Here is an 18,612-nt window from a genome sequence, read left to right as displayed (position 1 = left end):
TTGAGACTTTTTTTGTTTCTTGCCGTAGTTGTTCTTCTCATGACCTCTCAAACTCGTGGGATCAGTCAAGTCTACATCGCGCTTCTGACCAGTTCAGCTCTTTGGGAAGTATGGACAGCTGGGACCACACTCCACAAGTAGCCCAGTATGGAAGACTTTCTTCTGCAAGGTCTAATAGTAGCATTGATCATCTAGGGAGCCAAAGTAAGCGAGATTCAGCCTACGGGTCTTTCTCCACAAGTTCTAGCACCCCTGATCACACTCTATCCAATGCAGACACTTCTTCGACAGAGAACATGCTGTATAAAGTAGGCCACTGGGAGACTGCTAAGCATGGAAACAAGTCTGGCCAGTTCTTGAATGACAACAGTGGAATAGAGGACAAACCTGGGTATTTGCCAGCTCCCATCCAATATGAGAACAACAGAAGTCTTAGAATAGAGGAACACTCTGATGGCAAGCTTGCTAGCTCTGGAAGATCCAGTTTTGGACCTGTCTGGTATGTTCCTGATAAGAAGAAGTCTTCATCTCCTCCCCCCCCACCTCCACCTCTTCGTAGTGACAGCTTTGCTGCTACCAAAGGCCATGAGAAAGCCCATGGTCCTGTGTACTCAGAGGGTGCCAGCACGCAGCACTTTACAGCCCTGAACCGGTCACAGCCCAGGAGTGACTGGAACTTGGAAAATGTGGAGCAGCAGTGGCAGCCCTCTAGAGCATGTGACAAGAGGGTCAGCAGCTCAAATTATAAATCTGATCTCAGTTCCGAACACGCTTTTTCTTCAACTGGTGAAAGGTACAACAGTAATGTAGGAACTGTGAACAAACTGCAGTCATCGTTGTCCAGCACTGATGTTCGGTTTGCACAGCCTACTTACAGTTACCACCACCAACACCAGTACAGTGATGAAAGCACTTTTTTTCACAATGCACGAATCTTAACTGCGCCTAAAGATCAGCAACATTATCTGTCCTATAGTGGTGTTCAGGAGTTACCTACAGATCATTTTCATGGCTACAGTCCAAACCAGGCCAGTCTGCCCAACACTTCCTCTTCTTCAAACAGTGCTGCTGAACAGAAGGTGGACAACACTGGACAGAGTCGCTATTATTGTGTGACAGCAAAACAGCCTGCTCAGGGAAGCTTAAAGCCACTGCCACTCAAGGATGACAGCTGGAAACCTGCAGTGGGGACTGATGCATCATTTGGACCTCACGAAAATCCTGCGGTTGTCACAATGGTCCCCAAACCAAAATACTATCTACCTCAACAATCTGTTGAACCTTCACAGAAAGGGTGTGAGAACAGTAGTCATTACCCAGGGGACAGAGAGGGGGATGCTAGGTGTGCTGTAGTAGAAGAAGCTAAAAAATCCCATCATACTGAAAAGTCTGGACATAAGAAAAACTTTGAGAGCAGCTCTGAGGAAAGTGAAACTAGGTATGGTCAACAAGAGAATGTAAAGGGCTGTGTCCCTACCACTGAAAACAAATCTGCTCAGAAAGATTTTAGGTGGGGGAAAGATGAGAGTAGCAAGATTTCTCCTCAAAAGACCCCAATGTTGCATTCTTTAGCTCAGGAAGGGAAAAAACAGTCTGATAACAGCCCAGAAGCAGTAACAGAGCGACAGGCCCCATTTGACACTCACTTGTCTAAACAGGCACGAAGGAGTGATCGTTTTGCAACAACCCTGAGAAATGAGATCCAAATGAGAAGAGCGAAGCTGCAGAAAAGTAGAAGCACTGCTATGTTAGCAGGGTCATCTGAAACAGAGGAGTGCAGTGAGACCTGGAAGCCAGATTCAACAGAAAATGTCACTGCCTCTCCAGACACGAACTTTACCAGCACCTACAAAGATCACCTCAAGGAAGCACAGGCCAGGGTTCTGAGGGCAACATCCTTCAAACGGCGGGACTTGGAGCCCAGCACTGCTGAATATCTCCCCAGGTCACCTGAGCGGAAAACTGGTAGTTACAACTCCTCATTATTGGCTTTGGTTTCTGAAGATGTGTCTGGATTCCTTGAGGCTACACAAGCTAAACCGAACCCTACAGGGAGTGGCACTCATCACGTTTCTCGTATCGGAGCCAGGAAGAGGTTCACAACAGAGCAAAAACTGAAGTCTTACTCTGAACCAGAGAAGATGAATGAAGTGGGGATATCAGAGGATGAGTGCCGTGCTCATTGCCGTCCAAATACATCTGAAGAAGCCCTGGGCTCGTTTGCAGACAGATGGAAATTTTTTGAAGAAACAAGTAAGCCTGCATATAGAAAATCAGCACAGAAACCAGCTCCCCATGGTCTAGCTGAGGGCCAGCCTGAGAGGCCAGATAGGAAAGCTCACGGTGGACAAGAAGGAGAGGAGTCATGGTGTGAGAGAAGAGGTCGGGCAGCCTCTCTTGGACTTGAAACTGCACATGCTTCAAAAGATAATGTCCACCATAGTAGTAGCAATAAGGCTACTGATCAGATTGTGAAATCTGAACAGCCACAGCGCCTGGGAACCTTTGCAGAGTATCAGGCATCATGGAAGGAGCAGCGTAAGCCAATAGAGCCAAGGAGCTCAGGAAGGTACCATTCAGCTGATAATATCCTTGATGCAGGCCATGAACAACATGAGAAACCCCAGTACACACATGAGAGGTCTAGATCATCCCCTTCTACTGATTTCTACAAACAGGTAGAAGTATCTTTTGCATTATCCTTTAAATTACCTGAGGTGAGGGGGTGGGCAGGACAGTGATGGAGAGGGGAAAGAGAATTTTTATGAAAATTTCCAGTTCGGGAACACAGCGTTGTTGTTGAACACAGTATGGTGTTCACCTTTTGTCAGTAAGGGAATAATAGTTATAGGTAGCCCTCATAAGTAACATGAAGAAAATCAGTTTGTACTGCACAGGAATTGAGTGTAGCAAGGAACAATTGGATCAGGTAATTCCTTGTGTGTTGTAGCCAGATGGAAGAAAGCAACCTTACTGATTTGATAATACCCTCCTTTTTACAGTAGAGGTAGAGTAGGATCAAAGCAATCTTCACCCAGAGTTAGTTCTTCATTGGTGTGGGTGCCTTCCCCATTTTAAGGCTTTCTGTTCTCTGAAACTATGAAGAAAGATGTTCCAAGGGGAATTAATATCTATTTATGTCCAGTTTTGTTAATAGTCTAATCATTTTCCATGGATCTCCTCTTCTTTTCTGAAAGGATGAAACTTCTGCCTAATAAAGTTTAGAGATACATAGAGAGAGTAATATGCCAGTTAATGTTAAAGCTGCACTACAGCAACCAATGAAACTGCTTAGTGTTCTATTTTATGTCAGTTTGCTTGCTTTAAGATGTATAAATTTGTTCCTTAGAGAGATGTCAAATGTCTGTTCAACTTGCAAGTAAATACTAAGTTAATTTTTAACTGAGCAGGGCCAGGGAATGGTTGGCAGGTGGCAGGGGAAGTAAACAGAGATACCAAGTCTCTTAAGTTCTCTGTTTAAAAGATGTTGTTCAAGCTGCTGCAGGATTGCCTGATATGTATAAAGTCGTATCATAGTGTGTTCAACCTGTGTTGAACTTTGTGCAAGAAAAAAATTGTGGCAATGCAGTTGTGTATTTCCCCACCACCACCTTGGTCAAAACATTACATACATACATACACATCCACACAGCACCTCTGTGTCTGTGTGTATAGACAAGGAGTAGAACAAGAACAGCTTAAAAAGAAACAGTAAGCTGATCTCTAAAAGTTGTGGACTCTTTTTTCCTAAGGTTTTTTGTGTCTTTCACTTTTGCAAAAGTTGTTTTTGAACTCCTATGTGTGGACTTCACTACGCAGATAATTTACTAGGGTAGAGGTGCCGGGCACTGGAAATACTCACCTGGAAGTTATTTTGAAAATTAAATTAACTAAATTATTAAATAATTGCCTACCCAGCAGAAAAATCATCATCACATCTATTCCATGTATACATTTCTGGTTTATTAGTCAGTGCCTTTAAGTTCAGTATAGGCCTCCTGGGGCAAAAAGCAGACACCTGTTTAGGCACCTGGAAAATATGGTGATGAGTGCATTGAAGAGGCTGACAACAGACTGAAGTAAATAAAGATGTTGTTTCACATATGTGATTCAGATGATTCCAGTGCTAATGTGCAATTAAATTTCCTGTAGGTTCAGTGTTTGTAATGTGAAGCTATGCTTTGGGTGTGGTTGTTTGAAGATAGTGAGATAATAAAGTTCTGGAACAGTGATGTGTGTTTTACTGAGAAACTAAAGTATGCGCTTAGGGATTCAAAAGCTGGTGTGTACTTGCATCTTTTAAAATCTGAGCAACTCTTCTGTAACTTCTTCACTGCATTTTCTTATGTCTTTGCCAAATGGAAGTTGTGAATGTTTATATAGATGTTAAGCTTTTCTGTAGATGAGCAAAGTAGAGCAGTAACTTGAGCACAGCCAGGTTGGTAGTGCTGCACAAGAGGTCGCATAGCATACTGTCCTGTTTAAAACCAAACAAGCTTAAGACATGCTATGCTGTTGACTTCATGTATATTCAAACAGAGCAAACCCACAAATAAGTGGTTCCATAATCATAGATTTTTTGAGAGTCTGAAACGTGATGACTTGGTGTCTTACTTTTGCTATAAACCACTTTTAGGAAGTCTCAGTTGAAGTAAGGAGCCAAGCAGAGGATTTAAAGGAAGATGGGCAGCGTGTTTTCTTTAAAGTTAACAATCTGGATGAAAGGAACTGCACTGTAAGGTAAGCATTTCTTAATTTCTGGCTTTAAGAGTTTTTTCACGACAACTCTGATCTGATCTTTTCCTATCCCAGCCTGGAAGTTTTGCTGTGGTGATTTCAGAGGTTTTGCAATGTCTTTTTCCCATTTCCCTCCTTCTCCCCAAATACTTCAATGTGCATGATAGAATTAATGTGGGGACTGAAATTTATGGGGACTGTAGGGTGAGCTTGAGGAAATTGTCAAGTGTTGACTGTATTACAGTTTGTTTGGAGCCAGATGATTCTTATTTGTGTGCATGAAATGATTCAGATATTTTTCATATTTATCAGTTACAGGATTGGGGGGGGGGGGGGGGGGGGCAGGAGGGATGGGATGCTTGAGGTTTCCCAAAAGACTTTTCCACTATTATCTCTGGCAAAGACAACATGCTATTGCAACACAGTAGTGCTGTAACCTGGACCTTTCTCTAGTTGTGCTTTTACAGAATGCAGTACCCCAACAGAAGCCATCAGAAGTTGTTTTTCCATTTGATCAGCTCCACTTTTCCCTGTTAATTCATGTTTTATTTTAATTAAAATGTACAATATTTTCAGACTCTTTTCAAACGTATGACTGTATGCACAATGCAGTTAAAATTCTTAAATGTCTAGCGTGCAGGGGGTGTGCTCCTGGCCCACAGTGTGCCAGAGCTGTTGTAATGTAAGCAGTGATTTCAGTGATATTGTGGCTGCTTAAGTGGCGTGTGACAGCTGAACTGAGATTGTGCACACACTGCTATCGCCTTGTTTGATAGCTCCAGTTCTTGTAACAGAAGAAACACATGTGTAGGAAAAATAACTTCTGTGGGCTTTCCTTCGTTCTGTAAATGGTATTAATCTCTCAAGGGGAGAGAAAATTATGAACTGTAACAAACGCATACTCTAGTCGTGACCATAAAAGCTTGTAAAAAAATAGTATTTGTTAGCATTTTTATACGGTTGTATTTTGTATTGCTTATGGCCCAGCTGAAGAGACCATCTGCTATTTTTCTAATTATTTGTAGCCCTTTGTACTTACCATAGTGATTTCAAAATGAATAGCCCATGAGGGTGTGAATGTGTGCGCGCATGCGTGTGGAGGGGCGATTGTGCTAGAGGGAAAGGAAGAAGGGGAGGGAAAGGGGGAGGCAGCATCACAATCAGCCAGGAGCATATGAGCTTCTGTAGGCAGACAGCATCTCTGGACAAGTGAAATGATTTCCATCCACCAGTGCTGAACCCTAGTCACAAAAGCGTGTGAATAATACTCCTACGCCAGCATTTTAGTAGTGTTTGTGCAGCACAATTCTTGCTTTATAATCACGGAATCCATGAAAATCACATGACTGGGCACCAGCTGCAATAACTTTTTTTTTAAGCTGAAGCTTGTTTTGACATATATTTCAGATGTAGTATTTGGCCATTTCACCACATTACAGGTTTTGTAAAATGGTTTCTTTTGCAGTCTTTTCCTCAGCACTCACGTTATACAGGGGGCTTATATGCTTCCATATTCAAAAAACTAACTAAATAAAATATCTCATTTGGGTATTTAATTCCTGTGTTGTGAACTACCACTGCATGATGATGAGTGGCTGTCCTGTGGAAAAGAATATGTATTTCTATGTGCTCTTTTAACAAGGCATTCTTGTGCTCAAAAGGAACTGGACTCATCATGGCATGAATTGATTTTACAATTTTTGAGCTGCCCTAAAGGCATTTAGTTTCCTACTTTTAAAGGCTAGCAGTCTGCAAATGGCTAGCAGATCTATCAAATCTGTGGTGTATTCTAGAACATGAATATTAACGAAACCTAAGGTCTTGTGGTCATATTTAATATTTCCTTTGAAAATTTGGGTTTGGATTATATTGCTGATGGCCCTTACTTTGTGCTTCTGAGGCCTTTGTGCTACCAAAGCCAGTGCGACTGTGCTGCACACAGGAGCAGCCCTTCAGCATTTGCATGTGTTAGATGGACAGGGACTGAGTGCCAGCCGTGGAGTCCCTGTCCATGGGTGATTTGTTGGGGTTAGAGACTGTCCAAAGCTACAGGCTTTGAAGAGTAATAACAACAACAACAACAACAACAATAATAATAATAATAATAATAATAATGTGGGGTTTAAATAAACTTTGAATGTTTACCATTACAGCTTTACTGATCATTTTCAGGAGAGATAGGAGTCTCATTAATGCACTGAAACTACAATAAAAAAGGGTTGGAGTTACTGTAACAGCAAATAGTTTAAAAAAAAACCAAACAAAAGAATGTGCATGATAAGCAATTTTTTGTTCTCCTGGGCTTCTTGCTGCTGGTTCATTTTGCTACGTATTTTTTTGGTGCTTTTCTTTTTTTAGCACACAGTTGCAAAACCTAAATTAACATTACTTATAAAAGTTACGGGAGGAGGTTAAGTTGATGAAGATAATTTGTGAACTCCTTTCATCTCTGGACTGTATTTTTCTCCTCTGAGATTACTGAGAGCTTCCAATGAATTCAGGTTGTTTCATCTCCCTTTTTAGAAAAGCTGCAACATGTTCTTACAAACTGCAGTATTTAATACCTTAGACTATTATTTTTATAGGAAGAGAAAGTAGTGATCCACAGTAGCCATTATCATTCTTCATGCAAGAGCAAAACCCACTCTTGTTACGAACTTACAGGCACGCAAACAGTCATCCGACATGAGCTGAATATTTTCATACTGAGGCTTGATGCAATTCTAAGTATGTTCTTAACTTCAGGACTACTTAAAAGTGTTATGTAAGTCTGCTGACCTGTAAAACAAAAATTGATGCTTTTTTATTTCTAATTATGCTACTCTTTCTATTTCAGATTGGTTACAAAAGCTTATCTTTTTACAAATATAAAGTCTATCCTTCTTCAAATATGTCTCTCTCTCCGTATTGATCAAATCGTACATGCAGGTTATATAATTAACTTCCCTATAGAAGTCCCCACAATTTCTGAACTGACATAGCCCTTCAGAAGGTTAAAGATGGAAATGTGTGCTGTAGCCTGTAGCCTTTGGCTTCCTGCACGATGAGATGGCACACATAAGTCAATCTGCATCAAACAAACAGTGCTTTATGATCTAATTCTTAAGATTGCCATTGACTAGAAATGGTCGCAGCCATTGCTTTTATTTATGTTCTAAGAACATTTGACTTGGCTCTCATTAATTTGTTTCTGCCATGTCTATGAAAATATTACATAATTTCAAGAATGTAAAAGGATTTATGAGAACACAGGTCACAGAAAATCTTTCAACATTTAATAGGTGTCAAGTGCAAGAGCATGTGCATGTCAAATATAGGACCACAGCGTGACTCAACTCTAATTAAACACTTCTAAGTTGTTTTTGTAGTTCTTTCATGAGCCATCTGAGCTCTTGAAAACAGAGGAACAATCTTTACCATACAAAAGCAAGGTAAAAATAATTTCTTTATGCCTAAGTTGACTTAAATGCCCAAGTTTAATGTTATAAAAAAAACTTGGACAAGCCAGAAACAGGAGCCTGTAGAGAGGTTCCCGAGTTCATTATGAGGCACTTCTTAAGGAAACTCATTTTTCAAGAGCTGGTGAATATCTAGCCTCCATGTTAACCAGGTGGTGCAACTGCAAATTATTGTGCAAGGAAGAAGGAGGACCTTAGCAATACAGGAATGTGAACAATCTTACGTCTTCTGAATTGAATCAGATGGAAAAGAATTTACAAGTGGGTGTTAACGACATTTATATATATGTTTATATATATCAAGCATATATGGATGTTTGTGTGTGTGTATGTATACACACATACACATATGAAATATACATGTGTGTTTTTAGTTTGTTCTGTTTTGTGACCATTCTGGGGGCTGAGGCTACATATTTGTAAGGGCTAATTAGCAGATAAGAAAAAAAAAATCCACATTAGACATTTAGACAAATTAGTTTCTCATGTAATCTCATGTTTATAATATTAAATGGTCTAAATTAGACATTGGAAATACTCTTAGGAGCTACCGAGGTTTTTTATAACTCAAATAACTTTAAATTCTGTATTTTGGTGGTTTTGCTGTGCTGACAGAAAAGTATTATAATAGTGGTAGTATCTGCTTAACTGGAAACTTAGATATTGAAATGCAGGACCTAGTGTTGGGGCTTTTTTACATGTAGCAAAAGGGCCATTTGCTTAAATAGCGAAGCAGAACTCTGCTTGCAGGCATTGTCACATATGGACTTTAAGCTTACATTCTTTATTTACTGTATATACGTTGAGTCAAATTGAGAATTTTTTCCTGAATGAATATTGCAGGATGAGCGTGTCTAAGTCATTGTAGGACTTACCAAGACATCGCCAGTTATATAAGCAAAATGTTTTCATCCTCTTTCCTTTTCCTCTTAAGGAAGAAATAGTATGATCTTGTGCAACTGCTTGCTTACAAATCAGTGAAAAATTACTTTGGCAAACATTTCATGCATGTATTAACAAGCTTCAATATTTCATGGTGTAAAAGATGTTTAAGTTCTCAGTTTTACACTTCACCTACAGCTGTTGTAATTTTTCACATAAATTTTTCTAACAGAAAGAAATATTTCTTATCAGTTTTCTAAGTACAAAATGACCTAACAAGTAGTATTTTGTAGAAAATAAGTAATAAATATGCATGATTACTGTATCTAGTGTGCAGTGCACTAAAAATTTCTACGTTTGTTTTATTCAAGAGCTTATAAGTGAAGTGTTCTCTTTTTACAATAATTTTAAGTATAGTAAGATTATTATAAAGATTTAAGTGTTGTTTTTTGAGGAAGATGAATTATTCAGTTAAAGGGAGAAGAAAACATGCTTTTCATGTAGCCAGAACATACCAGTTTGGTTGAAGTAATGCTTCAGATATCTGAATTCCTAATGGTAATTAATTTATATGTGAAAATGTCTCCTTACATGAAGTTAGAAATTAAAAATAAATATTAAAAAAGAAAGAAAATTTGCAGTTTTCGCTTTCCATAGTTGTGTGCAGCTATTTGTTGTTGTCATGGTTTAAGCCTAACCAGCAACTAAGCCCCATACAGCCCCTCACTCACTCCCCCCTTGTCAGGATGAGGGGAAAAATGGAAAGAGTAAAAGTGAGCCTTGAGATAAAAGGAGTGTAACAAATAAAGCAAAAGCCACACATGTAGGCAAAGCAAAACCAGGAATTCATTCGCCACTTCCCATTGGCAGGGAGGTGTTCAGCCATCTCCAGGAAAGCCGGGCTTGCTCATGCGTAATGGTGACTTGGGAAAACAAAACACAACTCCAAATGTCCCCCCTTCTTCCTGTTTATATGCTGACCATGATGTCCTATGGCATGGAATATCCCTCTGGCTAGTTTGTGTCAGCTGTCCTGGCAGTGTCCCCTCCCAGTTGTCTCATTCCCTTCAGCCCTCTTGCAGGCAGGGCCCGAGAAGCTGAAAAGTACTTGACTTGGTATAAAGATTACTTAGCAACAAATAAAAACATCAATGTGTTATCAACATTATTCTTACACTAAATCCAAAATGCAGCACTGTACCAGCTACTAAGAAGAAACTATCCCAGCCAAAACCGGGGCAGTTGTCAAGTGTGGAAGAGCCAACATGCGTCCTCACAGGCTCTTGTCTATTAACATAGTCTTCAAGTATATGAGCTGCTGAAGCCCTTTCTATTTATATTAGCATTTCTTTATCATGAGATATGGATTATTAAGGCATCTGTCAGACCACTTTTGGGGGGGGGGGGGGCAGTGATGCCAGTGTATGTATCATGTGGCTAATGGATGATGCAGTAGTCTTGGCTGTCTCAAAGGTTTATACTTTGAAACTGGGAAAACATTCTGTGGCTCTTCCTGTGCATATAGAGCCAACAATGGAGAGAAACTCAAGCAGCATCTATTCATTTAGTAGGAGTCCCTTGCCACCTTTCGTCTTCCTTAGATTTCTGTAAATACTTGTAGTTAGTACAAGTTTAATTGCTATGAGCCACTGTGTCTTCCCAGTGTACTAGTGTATGTGATTGACTAGTAACAGCTAAGTAAATATCATGCTTTGAGACAGTGTAACCTTGAATCACTGGTACATGGAAGAAGATGGTGCTTAAAACCACAGGCCAAAGGTCTACCTAAGCAGGTTTCCTTTCTCAGACTGAACAGTAGTGGATGCTCGGAGAGAATAAAAAGGCAAACACAGAGCCGTGCTGATTCTTGCCGAGCCTCTGCTGATCTGCAGCTAAGAGGTGCAGTCCTAAGTATTTGTGGTTAACAGTCCTTGATTAATTCTTCTTTCTGAAAAGTGTCTAACTGGTTTTGGACCCACATTGACTTTTGACATCCATAGCTTTTTCTGCTGATGTGTTGTGATGAAAAGCACCTCTTGGGGGGTGTGTGGGCTGGGTGTCTACTCTGTGAAAGCTGTTGTGTGGCTTTGCCCATCCTTATTTTCTTCTTCTGTGTCTTTCCACATTCTCGTATGTTCTTTTGGAGCAGCAGGAGAACTGCAACAGCATTAGGGTGCACCATGAATTCATAAAGTAACATAATGTTTCCTTTATGTTGAATTTTTTCTCTTGTTTTTTTCTAACTGCTGTGGAGTACAGAGATAATATGTACATAGAATGGTCTGTGAAATCCAGTTTTTCCTTCCTGCATAGCAGTAATTTCAGTCATACATCATTGTATATGTTGCTGAGATATAGGAAAAGCTATCCCATGGGTTACTCTGCATTTGTTACATCTGAATTTCATCTGTTGTTTTATGGTCCCTTTGCTCAGTGATGGGAAATCTTTGCCTTGTTTCTTTAATATAGCAAAGCAACTGTTGCCACCTTCTTTTTCACCTCTCTTGTAAATCAGCTAGATCTAATCAATTCTGTTAATCATATGATGATACAAATGAGGACTTTGTCCCATGACAGTCAAATTTTTAAGAGCTTCTGGTAAGGACAGTGTTTTCTTATTGTTTTTTTTAAAGAGTCTTCTAAAAATCCAAATAGTTTTGGTCATCCAGGTCACTGTTGCCCACATGTGTAGTGACTCATTTCTAAGAATAGTAATACAACCAAGACACAGCTTTTCTGCATGAGCCCAAACAATTCTTTGTCATTTTAACACACTACTTAGCGCAGCTTCTGAATCTTTTATAATTTCCTGTTGAGTTAGTTTAGATTTTAAGTTTATAGTTCTGAAGTTCTCCAGATTCATAATGATTTTATTTTTTTTTTCACTCTTGCTCTGTTTCTCTCATTCTCTCTTTTTAACACCCTTACACCTTCCCTTCACAAACACTGCATGTGTACTTTGCTCAAGCAGTTGCCCAAGTATCAGAGGAATTGTGCACCACAGCTACTGTTTCAGCAATTTCCTATGGGAGTTTCAGGTGATTAATCATATCATCCAGGTAACTCATGACAACCCGCTTAGTGGTGGACAGCATCTGAGATTAATTCCTGTATAGGCTGTTCTTTGCTCATGGAGGTGTGAAGGGGAGTCCATGTCAGTTTTCTGCTGTGGCATTATTTTCTTCATATTCTTACTACTGTTCTTTTGGCCCTGTAATGTCAGGCAGATACCTGTGTTTGAAAAACACTTTTGGTTGTTTGTTTTGTTCTAATACTTTTAAGAATTTGTACCTCAGGTTTTGGGGGGGGTTTAACCTTACTCACAGAATCACAGAACGGTCAGGGTTGGAAGGTACCTCTGGAGATCTAGTCCAACCCCCCTGCTAAGGCAGGTTCACCTGGAGCAGGTTGCACAGAGTCACATCCAGGTGGGTTGGGAATGTCTCCAGAGAAGCAGACTCTACAACCTCTCTGGGCAGCCTGTTCCAGTGCTCTGACACCCTCAGAGTAAAGAAGTTTTTCTTCATATTCAGATGGAATCAGATTCTGTCTATGCATCTGTTTTGCTAAAATAGTTCTGGATTTTCCTCATTGGGGAAGGACTTTAGTTCTCTGGTGGATGTCCTTTTAATTACTGTTTAATCTAGCCTTTAGAGGGGAGAGAGAGGGGAGGAAAAAAAGTGGTGGTCTAGGTTTTTTGGTAGGTGTCATGCATTTTCTCTGAGCTCCATATATTGTATCTTCTGTCGTATGTTAATTCTTAGCATTATACCATCTGGCTTGTTCCTTTTAAAAATATTTCTCTCATGTATGTAAATGCCCTTTTCAAAATGAAATACCACAGTGTGATTTCGTGATCTTTCAAGAATGATTAATCTAAATACATATGGCCACTGGCACAGGGCAGCCCTTCAAGTAGCAATGTTTGGAACCAGATTCTTCTCATACCTCAGGATCAAGGCAGGAGTTGCACGATAAATTGTCCCACTTGTAGTCTTTTTCTTCCTCCTGTTGTCCATTTTAAAACTTTCAGGCTGCTTGAACTGAGAGATCTGTAGTTCTTAATGAGCACCCCAAATGCATTATTTTGGGATACAGAACTGCTTATACCTAAATGAGAGTGCTAAACCTTGCACACTGCTCCTGTTGCCTTCCCATTCCTAACTCCTAGCAGGGCTTAGCCCAGCAGCTGTCAGGTACAGGTCCAGCAGGTTGGTGTGATGCTCCACTCTGGCTCACCAGCAGCTGCTGGATCTCATTAAATGAGTGCTGGACTGTCTCCAAAGCCTGCACTTGGTTTACAGTATGCTACCTACTGTAGTGTAGCCCTGTTTCTCCCCCATCCAATTCGCTCATTCCCCACACCCTTGGAAGTATGACTTCTCCCTCTGCTAGGTGAATTTTGAATCCATATTTCTGAATTTGAGGGTAGCTACCCTACCTCACATACGCCCTTTTTTCGGCTTCCAACTTCTTATTACTGAGTGAAGTTCCTTTTGCTTGATTGCTGCTGGCACATCTGTTATCCACTATGCTTGCAGTGGCACCTAGGGGGATATGCAAGACCACCATGGTCTGACAAAAGGAAGTGTTGGAAGGCAGTTTCTTCTTATGGAAAGTTTCCTCCCCTGCACCCAAAGGTAGGTGTTAACTAAGCTGGGAGAAGTCCTAGACATGCTTCTGAAGGTACTGAAATTGAGGGTGAGCGAAAGGAATGGTACACAAAAAAGTTTGTGGAGAGAGAAATGGAGATACGTTTGTAAGCATCAGTCCATTTTTGTGTTCTGGTTTGGTTTTAGTGCTTTCCCTGGAAAGAGGATTGGAATGGAAGCTATCTAAATACTTGAGTTTTCGTTACATTGCTTGAAATTTAGCTACTTTCTTGTGGCTATTTTAATGACAACAGAATACAGATAGTATAAGATATAGTCTCCAGTGGTTCCATTCATAAGAGCATCATATACTGCTGCATTGTAGATTTTATTTTCCCCTAAGTTACTTGATGAAAAGCATCTTTGGAAATAGGTGACTGATTTGTCTCCTCAGTGCACAGTTCATATATTTCTAACATATGGAGTGGCTTTATGGTGTTCTGGTAGTAAAACGTAGCCTGTGAAATGTTCACCTTCTACTATAAACCCTTAGGCAACATGGATTATGATTTGTTGTCACGCAGGAGACTGTTTATGCCAGTAAATTTGAGTAGAGTTTTCTGCTAAAAAGTAACATGACAGCTATAACTTCCATTTGTCTGCATGGACCAGCTAGACTTGCTATGGTCTGTTAACCAGTTGTGTTGTGTTATGTAAAGGGGTGAGAGTTCTTGAAGTCACTCTCTCTCTATCTTGAAATCAAATAGGCAGCTGTGGGAGATAAAAAAATTTCAGGGAAGATAGAAACATGTCAGGGGAGGATATAAACTGGATTTCAGTGCTGTATCAAAATATCTAACTGCTGTATGTGATTTTGTGCGCAGCTTAAATAACATTTTCCTCTTAAAATGGTCATCTTTAAAATGATCTTTTAATACATATTAAGGCCTTAACTACAATTTCTCTGTTAAGTCTTTAATGTGTTTTTGTAGAAAAATTGAAAGGAGCATGAGCTTTGCTCTGGTGAAGGCCACGATGCATTTGGTTTCTAAAGATGGAGTGTGGGGGTGGTAATTTGATCATGCAGCATGAAAGCATTTAGTTCTTTCCCTGAAGAATCTCCTGCAAGAGGGAGCACCTGTACACACAACACATGCAAAAAAATTCAAGCTGGAGGGCTGTTGATGAAGACTCTCCTCTAAAATGAAAACTTTGTTGTTTGAGTGTTGTTCAGAAAGGAACCTAGTAACACACTGATCTTTATAAATCATTTTAAATATTCAAAACTTGAACTGTTGTTGCTGAAATGTGGATCATGATTTTCACAAATGAAAAGAAAAACCATTAAAAATTAAAGGACTCTTAAAATACATTCTTTTTTTTTTAAATAAGCAAATCCTGGGGGTCGGGGTGGGGGAAAGGAAGAGCTTTGAAGTCTCTGAGATCTTTTCCCTGAGGTCAGAAGTTTCTGATGATGTAACGTACAATACAGACCAAGCCTTCACTTATCAAGGTTAAAGTTGACGGAGCTTGTATGAACTTGTCAATCATAGGAAGCAGGCAAAAACAAGCCAGCTGTTGTGAGGCATGGCTTTGAAAATCCTCTGTGTTACAGTAAATGAGACACAGAGGTTGAGACAGATTCAGTTCTGCGAGGCTTTCAAACTGGCTGGCACATTTGCAAGGATGCAGAGCTCACATATCCAGTGAATATGGGTAAACAGCTGTAAATCCTGGTAAGATTGTCTTGTCTTCAGTGTTACAAGTGTGAGAGAAACAGCTAGAGGCACATGCCTTAATTACCTTTTTCTGTCAGTTCTGAACAGAAATTTGCAGTATTAATTCATACAGTATTTCTTTTGTTCTCCAGGTCTTTGAGTACAGGCTGCATCTTCTGTCCCTATCAGCAGAAGCTACAGTGGCAAATTAGGAACGATGCAATGCTTGGTACAGGATTTTATTTTGCTTAGTGTTAGTTGACTGCTCTGTTCACTGATGGGTTGGGAGAATAGGGAAAACGTGAGTTAATTCCAGCTAAGATGCTCTGTGTGCATATGCACACACACACACGCTGTTTTTAGCAGCTTTTGTTTTCACAGTTGGCATCATGCACACTGGAATTAGAAGGCAGTGCCTTTCAAAAATACTTCTTTTCTGGACTGAGGGCTGCAGTGCTGTTGTTGTGGCTTGGGGTGCCAGGCTCGGGGTTCCTCTCAGCTAGGGGTGGTGCAAGAGCGTTTCATCTTGTTGTTTTCCTGGCAAGCCTGTTACTGTGAGTGCAGGCTTGCACGAAGACCTTTTCCACAGCAGCAGAGGAGATACTGGCTGGGAATTGGATGTGACTATTGGAAGCAAGCGGTGAGTGTGGCTCTGAGTGAAGAGATGGCTATTGAAATGTTTGCATATGCGTGTTAATTAATTTAAATAACTCGTTTAGGATTTTTTTTTTTTTTTTTTTTTTGCGTTTAGGGATGAGCTACATGTTCATTTTGGTGCCTGCCTGAGAAACCCAGGTGACAGCTATTATTCATAAAGTGTTTCATTTTATAGCTTCTGTTCTGTTACCAAATTTTTGTTCAGCTGCAAGCAGCTGTTTTCAGTAGTAGTAGCAACAAGAAAATAGAAACAGCATATCAGGAAAACAAAAAGTCTAGATGTAAAAACAAAATATCAAAGGAGTGGTAACTGGAATGTAAGGTGTTTTTTAGTAAATTGACAAAACACTCATTTTTCTTTGAGCTTTTTTTAATGTGACTGTGATTTCCCTGTTAGCAGTGTTGGAAAGTATTGTCTTTTGTCTCTGCAATGGTTGCCATTTGTGTAATATGATGGCTCTTGTTACACTGTTGGGATATTCTGATGATTGAATTCAGTGTGTAAGTATAGAACATATTAACCGGTTGACTTAAGTGAGCCGAAGTCATTTTAATTCCATGCAGGCAATCCCCTGTGTGCTAGGACAGGCATGCAATAGATAAAGCAAGTAAGAATACAGCCATAAAAATTATCTTTTATTCTTGATTTTTTTGATATGCAGCAGAATGGAGGAGGGGCTTTTATTTTCTGAACTAAGGAAAGAAAAACATCCCTCCCTCTGCCCTTTCCCACAAGATTCTTCCCTTCTGCATAAAGGCCCTGTGCTAAGAAATCTAATTTTTATCGGATTTGATTTTTACTGTGGACCTATGTATTGTGCTGTTACCCGTGGCTGGCCTATGTTTCGTCCATCAACACACCTGTGCTTATGTACTGCAGAATTAGAGTGGGTCTGTTGAATTTATTTCTGATTTTCATGGGGAGAGAGGCAGCATTTTTAGAAAGCATGTGAGATGGAAACCTATTGCTGTGTATGTTGCCATGCCGGCAGGACAGGAGAGAAATTCTGGTGGGATCGACAGACTGGCAAGCAGCGTCTGTTATGATATTCCATTCTGCGATAAAGCCAGGTGATAATGCAAGAGTTGTTAAGCTAGAGTGACATTTTGCTTTATCACATTGTGTGCAACAACTAAGCTGTATTTAGTGTGACTGACTAAACAGATAGCTGCCATCAAGTCGCAGATAATGTTAACAGGCATGCAGAGACGGAATTGGAAAAGCAAGACTCACATCATGATAAATGGGTTGTAGCTTAACAGGGATGTGCCATGAGGTATGTTTTGTGAAATATCTTGCTGGTTTTGTAACTTTGGTGGTACCTTCACTTGTCTTCTGAAGTATGTCAGGGTGCTTTTTTTTTCTTTAAACTTGTATAGTGAGAAAACAAGCATTCTCATCATTTGGCATTCATTATTCTTTTCATCTTAACACATGCTTTGGTTTTAGGCCCGTTTGCTTCAGTAGTGCTTGTGGGATGCTAGTTGCCATCATCTCTCTCTTCAGACCAAGGCAGTGAACTGCTCTACTGCTTTGTAGTGGCTTAACATGCGGTGCTTCTTCCTGGAGTAATCATTATGGTACAGCCATCATGGTGATTAAATGATCCATTTTCTGGAGGGTCCTTGATTCTACACATTTGTCTTTAAAGATTTCTAAGTAGTTTTGTAGTCCAAGTTACCATTTCGCATCTTTGGAATATGCTTCATGTGTTACTGTATGATGGATAGTGCATGCAGTACTGATTGGGTAGTGATAGGAGATACAGTGCTCATCAGAAAAATGGACCACTGGTAATATAATTGCCCTTGTATTTAATGTCTGAATTTCAGTATCTGGTGTCAGTGGCTCCTTTGTGTTGCAGTAGTAAAACCAATTTGAGGGTTTCAAAACCTTTGGGGTCCTGGAGCCTCTGAAAGAAAAAGCATATGGGACTCAGATGAGGATTCAGATACCTAATAAAAGAAAAATATCTGTATGTGAGTGAAGTGCTGACCCAGGTTACAATCCACAGAGATCTTGGGTTTGATTCAGTTGTCTGAACACCGGTGTCTAGTGAGATCTGAAACATCCCAGTGTATCCCACTTGGCTTCCAGCTGCCACCTCTTAGTGGAACTGATGCCTTTGAGTCTTTAATGTTTCTGCAGTGGTAGAAGTCACCTGTGTTTAGGTAACTGAATTTATCCCCTAAACAGTGAAAACAGTGTGTGATTTGCTTGTAGATGCTACTTTAGGGTGAGCTGAATCTATTAGATTGCATTGACCATATCAGTATGGACTAAAACATGTTGTTAGACCTCAGACTTTTTCCTCAGTCTTACCCTGTGCATCCCATTCCAACTTCGTAGCATCCTGTTGTGATCTCAAGCAGAACTATACTGGATAGAAGAAACTGCCTTATTTGTAGACTGTTGCAGAAGTACTTTTGGATCCCAGTATGCCAAGTGCTAGGCAAATACACAATGAAAACACAGTTTCAGCACATAAACTTCAGAGCTGATAAAGCAGGGTATCGGCAAGGGCTCTGCCATTAAGCAGGGTTTTGGCATAAGCAAAGACAGTGTTT

The 18,612-nt window shown here is 40.1% G+C and overlaps 1 protein-coding gene across 4 annotated transcripts in view; it reads left to right on the top strand.

Moving 5' to 3' along the window:
- Window positions 1-18,612, top strand: part of SHROOM2 (shroom family member 2) — a 131,280-nt gene that overhangs the window by 88,833 nt on the left and 23,835 nt on the right. For all 4 annotated transcript variants that reach the window (XM_080376909.1, XM_080376908.1, XM_080376911.1 and 1 more), the window contains exons 4-5: window positions 29-2,678; window positions 4,637-4,740. In XM_080376909.1, coding sequence (XP_080233035.1) covers window positions 29-2,678; window positions 4,637-4,740 — 2,754 coding nt within the window. The remainder of the gene's footprint in view (window positions 1-28; window positions 2,679-4,636; window positions 4,741-18,612) is intronic.

The sequence above is a fragment of the Falco punctatus genome, assembly GCF_963210335.1.
Source record: "Falco punctatus genome assembly, chromosome: 2".
In the NCBI taxonomy this organism is placed as follows: Eukaryota; Metazoa; Chordata; class Aves; order Falconiformes; family Falconidae; genus Falco; species Falco punctatus.
The sequence above is the reverse complement of the archived record's forward strand: the minus strand, read 5'-3'. Positions and strand labels throughout refer to the sequence as shown.